Source organism: Dipodomys spectabilis, unplaced genomic scaffold (genome assembly GCF_019054845.1).
Source record: "Dipodomys spectabilis isolate Male_0828 unplaced genomic scaffold, ASM1905484v1 ptg000360l, whole genome shotgun sequence".
NCBI lineage: Eukaryota > Metazoa > Chordata > Mammalia > Rodentia > Heteromyidae > Dipodomys > Dipodomys spectabilis.
In genome coordinates this window covers 1,980,201-1,991,719 of record NW_024871037.1, presented here as the reverse complement: position 1 = coordinate 1,991,719, position 11,519 = coordinate 1,980,201, and the positions used below count along the sequence as shown (strand labels likewise).

At 49.3% G+C, this 11,519-nt stretch overlaps 1 protein-coding gene across 1 annotated transcript; it reads left to right on the top strand.

Moving 5' to 3' along the window:
* Positions 1–1,532: 1,532 nt before the first annotated feature.
* On the top strand, positions 1,533–10,904 carry Qars1 (glutaminyl-tRNA synthetase 1). Its single transcript, XM_042666054.1, has 24 exons — positions 1,533–1,669; positions 1,778–1,925; positions 2,271–2,380; positions 2,534–2,609; positions 2,809–2,873; positions 3,391–3,444; positions 3,569–3,626; positions 4,509–4,580; positions 4,699–4,784; positions 4,940–5,026; positions 6,595–6,694; positions 6,814–6,892; positions 6,981–7,089; positions 7,187–7,317; positions 7,428–7,520; positions 7,642–7,779; positions 8,416–8,503; positions 8,594–8,737; positions 8,875–8,979; positions 9,171–9,263; positions 9,377–9,504; positions 9,608–9,674; positions 9,790–9,915; positions 10,770–10,904. Exons 1-24 carry the CDS (start codon positions 1,553–1,555, stop codon positions 10,818–10,820), a joined length of 2,325 nt encoding a protein of 774 aa, XP_042521988.1. The 5' UTR covers positions 1,533–1,552; the 3' UTR covers positions 10,821–10,904.
* The last annotated feature ends 615 nt before the right edge of the window (positions 10,905–11,519 follow it).

Below are 11,519 nucleotides of genomic sequence, written 5' to 3'. Positions count from 1 at the left end.
CATGTTTCAATGAATCCTTGAAAGTGACACCAGGTACTGAGGGATCAGTGGCAGTAGCAGGCACTTTGTATTGCTCTCTCTGCTCTTCATAGGCACATTGTGTTGGGCGAGGCCTCTGCAGCCACAATTGGCACAGGACTAGAACTGTGGCTCTGCTTCTTGGTACTGATACTACCATTACTCTGCATTTCCTACACATAGCCTTTATAATCCAGTCCATTCTAGGACTGAGCATCAGGCTGGGACTATGGGCCAAAGACTATGGAGAGGTAGGAAGCCCCAGAACACAGGATTGGATCTGGATACTTAATGTAGCATTTGGCTCTGGACAGAACCTAGCATGTATTCATATGTGAGACCAGGTGTAAACCCATTTGAAATTTGGGTTGTTGTTGGAATGTGAGCACAAAGGATATAGGATATGGTTTAATGGCCTAATCAAACTCCTGTCTAATCCTTAAAGACCAAGAAGTATGGATGATATCAAAACTTTCTAGAAGGCTGGGCACTGGTGGCTCAAACTTGAAAGCCTGTAACCCTAGCTACTCAGGAGGCTGAGATCTGAAGATTTGAGGTTCAAACCAACCCAGGACAGGAAAGTCCCCATGAGACTCATCTCCAATTATCCATTCAAAAACAGGAGGTGGCACTGTGGCTCAAAGTGGTACATGGCTAGCCGTGAGCAAAAAAGATAAGGGACAACAAGTGTCTAAGCCCTGAATTCAAGCCCCACAAGCACAAAAAAACAAAACAAACCTACTTCCACAGCCTGAGATCCAGTCCTGCATTTGACATTTGCTCACTGTCTCTCACCTTTGATTGAAAGAACAATGTTCCGTGTTAGCATGCATATTCTAGAAGTTCAGAAAAATTTAAGGGAGACATTTCTATCCCAACCTCCCAGTCCTCCTCCTAAATTTGCCTTTTCTTTTTGGTGAGATCTGAATGCTTTGGCAATAATGGCAAACGTGGCACAAGACCTTATTATTATTTTTTTTAATCACAAGGTATCACTAATGTTACCCAGGCTGGTTTCCAATCCACCACCCCTCTGGCTTCAGCTTCTGGAATAGCTGCGATTAACAGGCACAACGGAGATCTCCCCGGGACTCCGTTCGCTTCCCCGTTTCCATGACAATTCAGAAGCTGTGACGTAAAAAAGGCGCGACTAGAATTTTAAATCTGCTGCTCCCCAACAGCCTTGGGTCAACGACCCAAGTCCAGGAGCCAAAGGCCACCTGCCACGTCTTCACCTGCCTCCTTACTGTTATTATTTTCTCTTTAGGTCCAAGACAAATCTATATTCCCAAAGAACCTATCCCTTTCATTACCCGAGACGGCGACCACGAAGACGGAAGGACTGGACCTGAAAGGACTGGTTCTTCTGCTCTGTCCCTTAAATGGCGTCGACCAGCTGAGGGTCCCGCCCCCTTTCAGCAGAGGACGGTTACTATTGGCTCTCCCTGAAGGCTTCGTGTTCTGATTGGTCAGCGGGGCGAATCTCGTGGCGTAGCTTCAGTCAGGGCTTCTTTTGGTTTCCGGTGTTCCTGCCATGGCGGTCCCTGACTCTCTGACGCTTTTCACGGGCCTCGGCCTGAGCGAACACAAGGCTCGAGAGACACTCAAGAACACGGCTCTGAGCACGCAGCTGCGTGAGGCGGCGACCCAGGTGAGTGCGCCCCTGCCCTGGCCCTGGATGTTGGTTCTATCCCCAAAGTAGCGTGGGGGGCCGGGTCCAGATGGCGCCCTGCTCCCCTTCCAATCCCTTGGACTCCAGGCGCAGCAGACTTTGGGCTCTACCATCGACAAGGCTACCGGGACTCTACTGTACGGTTTAGCTTCCCGTCTCAAGGATACGCAGCGTCTTTCTTTTCTCGTGAACTACATAGCCAGTAAGAAGATCCACACAGAACTGCAGCTGAGCGGTGAGACCCCTGTCTAGAGTGCCAGTTCTACTTCCAGTCCATCCCTTCAGCCAAGACTTCCGTCTGCCTCCCCCCCCACCCCCCAACCCCAAGTCCTCCAGTTTCTTTCTGAACACCTAGTTCTGGATAAGCACTAAGACATGGTGTGTGTGTGTGGGGGGGGGGTGGCCTCTGTGAATATTCACGTTGAGCAGCCTCCCCTGGAGGCATTCGGACTCCTATCTAGTGGGCTTAATCTCCCTGGAGGCCAAACTGAATTTGAAGTTTGACTGGATTAAGACAACTAGTCTACCCCACCTCTTGGAGCTGAGATGCCCTAAAGTCCTTGCCTCTCTCCTTTCTTAGCTGCACTGGAGTATGTACGAAGTCATCCTCTGGACCCCATCGACACTGTGGACTTTGAGCAGGAATGTGGTGTGGGTGTCATAGTGACCCCAGAGCAGATTGAAGAGGCTGTAAGTTTTTCCAGGCATCAGGTGTCCCTCTAAGTTCTGGCCCTCGAAAGGAGTGGTTCAGCTTCTTGGTCCAGGAGGACTCCGGGTGAGGGTGTGGGTCCCTAGAATTTGTCTGAAAGGACTTCCTGAAGCATGTGTTTTGGCTTTTCACAGGTGGAAGTCACCATAAATAGGCACCGGCCCCAGCTCCTAGCAGAGCGTTATCGGTTCAACATGGGGTTGCTGATGGGTGAGCAAACCTGGGGAAGGAAGATGTGTTCTCCTTGGTCATAAGTGAGAGTGAATAGGGGAAGGAGCAGAAGCGCCTTAAAAGTATACTGCCTGGGTGTAGGCATGGATTCCTGTGGTCAGCTAGGACTTTTCCTTGGGGAGGAGGGGAAGGAGTGTCCTTTTTTGCCTTTTGCAGCTTCTTGTGCCCATGCTCCTAGGAGAGGCCCGGGCTGCGCTCAAGTGGGCAGATGGCAAAATGATCAAGAATGAAGTAGACATGCAGGTGGGCACCTCCCTGAGCGGAATCAGCTGGCAAAGACTTGGCAAGGACAGAGCCTGGAATCTACTGCGGGATAAAGGGGGGAGGAAAGTCTGTTCTAATGGTCAAGGGGTCAACACCTGATTTGCACTGTAGGTTGATCCTAATTTGTGATGAATCATTTAACTCTGAATCTCAATAGAATCATCCCCCAAACAGGGATGATATGTATGGCCTTTATCTCAGGATAATAGACTCGCTGGAGGATAATGGCTGAGGTAGATGCTTATCTTGATGTTAGGACCACAGTTCTCTGTAAATGACAGTTCTTGTTACTTGGCCACAATGTGGATCCTCAGAAAGGAGAAGCATTTGAGGCAGCAGCATGAGGAGTTGAGATAGGATGAGCTAAGTGGGTTATTCTGGATGCTGATAGGCCACAAAGTACTTGAGTGAGTGAGTGAGTAAGTGAGTACGACCAATCAGGGAAATCCTCGAAGGAGCATAGTTCTGTTCCTCCCTGACTCTTGTCTCTGTGTAGGTCCTCCACCTTTTAGGTCCCAAGGTGGAGGCTGATTTGGAGAAGAAACCCAAGGTGAGGATGGATATCACCCCAGTTGCTGGTGGTGAGGTGGGGCAGGGTGAGACTTCAAACTGGGGAATGGAATGTCTGACCTTGTCCAGAGGTGATGCTGGTGTGATTTCACTGTTTCCTTTAGGTGGCAAAAACAAAGCCAGAAGAAACAGACCGGAGGAAAGCAAAAGATACGGAGAATGGTGAGAAGCCTAAGGCTTCTGTTGCATTCAGCTCTTGACTAATGGGAGTTCCCTTTGAAGGGGCCTTATAGCATAGTTTCCTAAAGTTCTTAGCTTATTCAACACTTTGCCTTCTGCCCCAAGATTGAGTTTTTTTCTTTGTGTTTTTTAGGGGGGGGCTTGAACTCAGGGACTGGCCCTGTCCCTGAGCTCTTTTCCTAAAGGCTAGCACTCCTACTACTTGAGCCACAGCTCTACTTCAGGTTTTCTGGTGGTTAATTGGAGACAAAAATCTTTACTTTCTTGGTCTGCTTGCTCAGTTGGCTTTACTACTTGAGCCATGTCTCTAGCCTTGCTTTTTGGCTTTTTTTGTTGTTGTTGTTGGTCGTGGGACTTGAACTCTGGGCCTGGGTACTGTCCTTCAGCTGTTCAGCTGAAGAGTAGTGCTCTGCCACTTGAGCTACAGCGCCACTTCCTGTTTTCTGGTGGTTTATTGGAGATGAGAGTCTCATGGACTTTCCTGCCCAGGCTGACTTTGAACCTCGATCCTCAGATCTCAGCCTCCTGAGTAGCTAGGATGACAGGCATGAGCCTGTCTGGTCTGGCATCAACCTACCATCCTCCTAATTTTAGCCTCTTGAGGTATGAGCCATTGGCATCAAGCGCTAGAGTTTGTTTCATAATCTTTGGGCAAAGACCAGTCTAAGAGGCCTGATAAATCCAGGTCTATATCTCGTCCCTCTGGAATATAGAGAAAAGGAGCCTGTTTATATCTGTTCTGGATAGTTGAAAGAAAAAAAAAAAAAGAAAGTATTGATGGATAGTAGCAATAGGTACCTTTTTGAGCTGGATATGGGGTAGCTAAATCCAGAGGATAAATTTTTCTTGGTTTCTTCCCAAAAGGAGATGCTGTTGGCCAGACCCTGTCTCTGATGGAACAGCTCCGAGGGGAGGCCCTTAAGTTCCACAAGCCTGGTAAGTAGATATGTTGGATCCCTGATTCATGGCAATGATTCCTGTAGCCAGGACCCTTGGGGTCAAGGACTTGGGCCACCACCTAGCCTCACTTCAGATTTTGTCCTGATGTTGGCAGGCGAGAACTACAAGACTCCAGGTTATGTGACCACCCCACATACCATGGATCTACTGAAGCAGCACCTGGAGATCACTGGAGGACAGGTTTGTGGGGATGTGGGCTGGCAAGCTAGTATTTGGGCCAGCTCCATACTGACATATCTTATTTGTGATTGTGGTCTCTCTGGGAAGGGGCATCTTTTTCTTTAAGATGATCTGAGCTCTGACATTATTTCTCTCTGCTCATGCCATGATTGCAGGTACGGACCCGGTTTCCCCCAGAACCCAATGGAATCCTGCACATTGGACATGCCAAAGCTATCAATTTCAACTTTGGTTATGCTAAGGTGAGTTTTCCAGGATGCTGGTAAGCAAGGTGACTTGGCTACTGCCATGACTGGCGCTAGACAGGAATCTTTACCTCTGATAATGTTCCTGATGGGTGGGCACAAGCCATAGGGAGAACCACACGGATAGGATCAATACCTACAAATACATTGGACTAGCTGAGAAAAAACTCTGGAAACCCTGGAAAGACTGTGTTGTCTGTTCTAAGTCAGCTTTGTGTGTGTGTGTGTGTGTGTGTGTGTGTGTGTGTGTGTGTGTGTGTGTGTGTGTGTCTGTCTGTCTGCCTGCCTGCCTGCCTACCTGCCTGCTGGTCCCGTGGTTTGAACTCTGGGCCTGAGTATTGTCCCCTGACCTTATTTGCTCTACTACTTTCTGACCTTTCTGGAGGTTAATTGGAGAGAAGAGTCTCCCAGGCTGGTGTCAAATCACAATCCTCAGATCTCAGCCTCCTGAGTAGCTAGGATACAGGCGTGAGCTACCAGTACCCAGCTTTGTTTTTGTATTTGAGACAGAGTCTTGCTGTTTCAGACTGGCCTCTTAACTTGCTACCTTCCAGCGTGAGCCTCCCAAATGCTGGGATTACAGGGGTGAACCACCTCTCCTGGCTCATCTGAGGAATTTAGATACAATAAGAGATGTTTTTAGGCTGGGAAGGTGGCTTAGTGGTAGAGTGCTTGCCTAGCATGCATGAAGTCCTGTGTTTGATTCCTCAGTGCCACATAAATAGAAAAGGCCAGAAGTGGTGCTGTGGCTCAAGTGGTAGAGTGCTAGCCTTGAGCAAAAGAAGCTCAGGAACAGTGCTCAGGCCCTTTGTTTAAGCCCCAGGACTGGCCAAAAAAAAAGGAGAGATGTTCTTGAAGGCATTTCAAGTACAACTTGTCAGTGGAACAGGAAGGAAAAACGGAGAGAGTGAGGAAAGGGTGACATTGTCCAAAAAGAAATGCACTCATTTACCTAACTTATGGTCATTCATGGGGCATGAACTCTGGACCTGGGTGCTGTCCCTCAGCTCTTCAGCTCAAGGCGAGTGCTCTACCACTTGAGCCACAGCACCACTTCCAGTTTTCTAGTGGTTAATTGGTGATAAGAGTCTCATGGACTTTGCTGCCCGGGCTGGCTTTGAACTGGATCCTCAGATCTCAGCCTCCTGAATAGCTAGGATTACAGGCCTGAGCCACTGGCCCCTGGTTATAACACCTTTATAATAATAAAAAAAAAGTTAAAAAACAACAGCAACTGGGGGGCTGGGAAGGTGGCTCAGTGGTGGAATTCTTGCCTCACATGCATGAAGCCCTGTGTTCGATTCCTCAGCACCACATACACATAAAAGGCTGGAAGTGGTGTTGTAATTCAAGTGGTAGAGTGCTAGTCTTGAGCTGAATTGCTGAGGGACAGCGCCCAAGCTCAGAGTTCAAGCCCTACTACCAACAAAAAACTATTTGGTGCTGGAGATCAAAAAAATAAATAAATGAAAGCATGTTTAATTCTGACACAAGAGAGCTCCTATGAGCTAGACTGTAGGGGCTGATGGCTATGTAGGAACTCACAGATATTCCAACTCTCCTAGGCTAACAATGGTATCTGTTTTCTGCGCTTTGATGACACCAACCCTGAGAAGGAAGAAGCAAAGTTCTTCACTGCTATCTCTGACATGGTAGCCTGGCTGGGTAAGAACTAGATGATGCCTGGGCAGGGCCTGGTGATCAGTGTCTCTCCTTGGCTGATAGCCTTGCCATTGAGTGCTTTGTTGCTGATTGTTTACACTGTGTGTGTCATACGGTCCCAGGGTACACCCCTTACAAAGTGACGTATGCTTCTGACTATTTTGATCAGCTGTATGCCTGGGCTGTGGAGCTCATTCACAGGTAAGATCAGAGTCATAATAATGTTGATCCAAACAAGCTGCAGGTCAGGGACAGCCTGAGCACTAATAGACAACTCTTGTCTCCACAGGGGTCAGGCTTATGTGTGTCATCAGCGAGGGGAAGAACTCAAAGGTCATAACCCTCTTCCTTCCCCCTGGAGGGACAGACCTATTGAGGAATCACTGCTGCTCTTTGAGGTGGGATCCTGGAAGGGTCAGCTGGGTTTGGGTGGGCTTTACTAGGCATGAGCTTCCCCTTGTGGTTAGAGGCAGCCTGAGCCCTTGCTACCCTCAGGCCATGCGCAAGGGCAAGTTTTCCGAGGGGGAGGCCACACTTCGGATGAAGCTGGTGATGGAGGATGGCAAGATGGATCCTGTAGCCTATCGAGTCAAATATACCCCCCATCACCGCACAGGGGACAAATGGTGAGTATGGGCAAAGGCGTGGGATCAGTGGAGCAGTGGAGCTGGTGGTGGTGGGCCATGAGTTAGGGCAGAGGAGCTAGATTGTAGGGCCCACCGCCTGTACCCCACAGGTGCATCTACCCCACTTACGACTACACACACTGCCTCTGTGACTCCATTGAACACATCACCCACTCACTCTGCACCAAGGAATTCCAGGCCCGGTGAGTTTGCTGGGACCATGGGATGTGGGTAGGGCCAATGCAATTCCAGCAGCCCTTCCTACAGTCTCTTCTCTGGTCTCAGAGGTGGTCATTTCTAGCTCTCCTCTTCCAACCACCCTAGACGATCTTCCTACTTCTGGCTATGTAATGCACTGGACGTCTATTGCCCTGTTCAGTGGGAGTATGGCCGCCTCAACCTCCACTATGCTGTTGTTTCTAAGAGGAAGATTCTCCAGCTCGTAGCAACTGGTGCTGTGCGGTAAGTGGCAGGTTACACTAGCTGAGTGGCTCATGTCTGTAATCCTAGCTACTTAAGTGGCTGAGATCCGATGATCATAGTTTGAAGTTAGATCTAGTTAACTACCATAAAGCTAGTAGTGGAGCCTGTAGCTCACTGGTAGAGTACTGGCCTTGAGCATAAAAAGCTGAAAGACAGCCAGCTGCTAATGGCTCTTGCCTGTAATCCTAGCTACTCAGGAGTCTGAGATCTGATGATGGTAGCTTGAAGCTAGTCCTGGCAGAAAAGTCTCTGTGAGACTTTTATCTCCTATTAACCCCTCAAAGACCAGACATAGTGCTGTGGCTCAAAATAGTACAGTGCTAGCCTTAAGTAAAAGTCTAGAAGGGTCTTGTCCAAGCCTTTCACATTTCACATCAATCTCCCCCCCCTTCACCCCCCCTCCCCAATCTTGGGCTTGGACTCAGGGCCTAGGTGCTGTCCCTGAGCTACTTTTGTTTAAAGTGAGCACTCTACCACTTGAGCCACAGCACCACTTCTGGCCTTTTCTGTGTATGTAATGCTGAGAAATCAAACCTAGGTCTTCATGCATGCTAGGCTAGCAGTCTACCACTAAGCCACCTTCCCAGCCCTCCCATCACCTCTTTTTATCCACAGGGACTGGGATGATCCCCGGCTCTTCACACTCACAGCGCTGCGACGGCGTGGCTTTCCACCCGAGGCCATCAACAACTTCTGTGCCCGAGTACATAGCCCATGGGGCTGGGTGGGTAGATTAAACAATTTCCCGTTACAGTTGTGATTGTAGTTGTGCATGCGGAACTCTTCTTGCCAGGTGGGGGTGACAGTGGCTCAGACCACAATGGAGCCACATCTTCTGGAAGCCTGTGTGCGTGAGGTGCTCAATGACACAGCCCCACGAGCCATGGCTGTGCTAGAGTCCCTAAAGGTTGTCATCACCAACTTCCCTGCTGTCAAGGTGGGCCTGCCTCCGTGTGTGTGTGTGTGTGTGTGTGTGTGTGTGTGTGTGTGTGTGTGTGTCTGTTTGTCTGTCTGTCAGGGCATGGGGCTCCAAATGCCTGGTACAACTCAAGATATGTGTCTCCTGTTATATAGCCCTTGACCGTCCAGGTGCCCAACTTCCCAGCTGATGAGACCAAAGGCTTCCACCAGGTTCCTTTTGCATCCACTGTCTTCATTGAGAAGACTGACTTCAAGGAGGTGAATAGCAGTCAGAAGGTCCTGTTTTGCTGCTCTGTCTGACCCCAGAGTTCTTTTCATTTCCTCAGCCCTTCTGTCAATCCACCTCCTCCCTGCTTCACGTGAACTGATCCTCCATCCACCATAGGAGAATGCCTCCTGCTTGTCTACCCCTTCTAGCCTCCTGTCTCCCTCTCACTTCCTACCTCTAGGAGCCAGAACCAGGCTATAAGCGCCTAACCTGGGGCCAGCCCGTGGGCCTGAGACACACAGGCTATGTCATTGAGCTGCAGCATGTTAGCAAGGTGAGAGGCAGCTACTGCCTTCCTGCCGCAGTGCCTGCTGGGTTGTGATGCATCATTGCCCACCTTACTGGTGGGTGGCTCCCCAGTCTGATTGCAAGCTTCCCCACTCTCAGGGTCCCAATGGCTGTGTGGAGTGCCTAGAGGTCACCTGCAGACGGGCTGATACTGGAGAGAAGCCCAAGGCCTTTATTCACTGGGTGTCAGAGCCTCTGATGTGCGAGATTCGCCTCTATGAGCGATTGTGAGTGACCAGCGCTGGAGCGGTGGAAGGGCAGACAGGAGATGGGCGTTGCCTGCTATGGCTGCCCAGCTGGGGAATTTGATGTTTCTCACTCTGACTGTAGATTCCAGCACAAGAATCCTGAAGATCCTGCCGAGGTGCCTGGTGGATTCTTAAGTGATGTGAACCCGGTAGGCTCACTGTGTGCGTGCGTGTGCGTGCATGCGCGTGCACATGCGATCGGACTGGTGGGTGAGGGGAGAGGTCTTCCCTAGCTGGATAGTTGCCTGAATTCTCTGCCTACAGGCATCACTACAAGTGGTGAAGGCAGCGTTAGTGGACTGCTCTGTGGCCCTGGCAAAGCCTTTCGACAAGTTCCAGTTTGAGCGCCTTGGGTACTTCTCCGTGGATCCAGATAGCCGCCAAGGACAGGTGCTGGATTTAGTACTCCCAATCCCTTCCCCCTTATTGCAACTGTAATGGTGGATGCTGTTTACTGTGCTAAGCATTCCGCTTACATCCATTTAATCAGTACCAACCTCAGTGGGGTGGGGGCATTCACATTCTATTGATAAGGAAATTTATTAAGAAGTTAAATCTATGCACAAAGCTTGCTTTTGGTTTTGGTGTTTTGTTAGTCATGGGGCTTGAATCTGGGCTGGGGCCCTGTCCCTCAGCTCTTCAGCTCAAGGCTAGTGATCTACCACTTGAACCACAGTGGGCCACTTCTGGTTTTCTGATAGTTAATTGGAGATAAGAGTCTCATGGACTCTCCTGCCATGCATGGCTGGCTTTGAACTATGATCCTCAGTTCAATCGTCAGCCTCCTGAGGATTACAGGTGTGAGCCACTAGTGCCCAGCTTATGTGTTTTTTGTTTTTTTGCCAGTCTTGGGGCCTGGGCACTGTTCCTAAGCTGCTTTTGCTCAAGGCTAGCACTCTACCATTTGAGTCGCAGTGCCACTTCTGGCTTTTTCTGTTTGTATGGTGCTGAGGAATCGAACCCAGGGCCTCATGCATGCAAGGCTAGCACTACCACTGAGCCACCTTCCCAACCTCACTTCTGGATTTTTCTGTTTATGTGGTACTAAGAAATCAAACTCAAGGCTTCATGCATGCTAGGCAAGCACTCTACCACTAAGCTACATTCCCAGCAACTATAACAATTAAAAAACAACAACAACAACAACAAAACCTCTATTAGCACTATATTAGTTGTACTGGAGGAGTTTCATTGTAACATTTCTATACATTTATACCATCAACCTTTCTTCTTTTGCCCTCCAGCTTGTCTTCAATCGAACTGTCACACTAAAGGAGGACCCAGGAAAGATGTGAACTTGGAAGCGTTATGGATCTACCTCATCCTGGAGATTGGGGGTGCCATCATCACCCTCTCCTCCATGTCAATAAACAATAGCTGAATGCCCCTGTGGTCTGTGTGTTGTCTGCCACTGTAGCATCTGTGGGCCCTGAACTCGTGCTGGGGGAGAAATGGGGCTGCTTGTGCATCTATTGACTGAATGGGCTTAGAACAGATGGGCACTGACCCCTTTGAAATCACTGATGTATTTCTTGGATCTCTAGAACAAGGGGCCTGGGTGGTATTCCTGTTTTCTGGAGGACCTGGGGGCCCTGGAGGTATTGATTCCCTTTTGGAATCAAAAGATATAGGATGTTTATGTCCATCTCCATGTCTGTGGTCCTCCAGCAGATAACTGTCTAGTATGTGCCAGGCACCGAGAGATGAGGTTATAAATAGTGTGTCTGAGGTGGTCCTTCAAAGTTCATGCAGAAACTGGGAGAGGTCTTGGAAGAGGATCCTAACTCCGCATGGGTCTTAGCCTGGATTTGCTCTCAGGAAATGACTTGTAACACAATGGACAGTTTTGCCCAGACAAGAGGATCAAGTGGAAGGTTCTAAGGGTCTCCAATAAGCTGCTGCTGGTTCTCTCAGGTAGTGTGGGCTGCAGGTGAGTGCCTGCAGCTTTAATGACTTCCACATTTTCCCTGTGTACAAACATCAGGCTGCCTGAG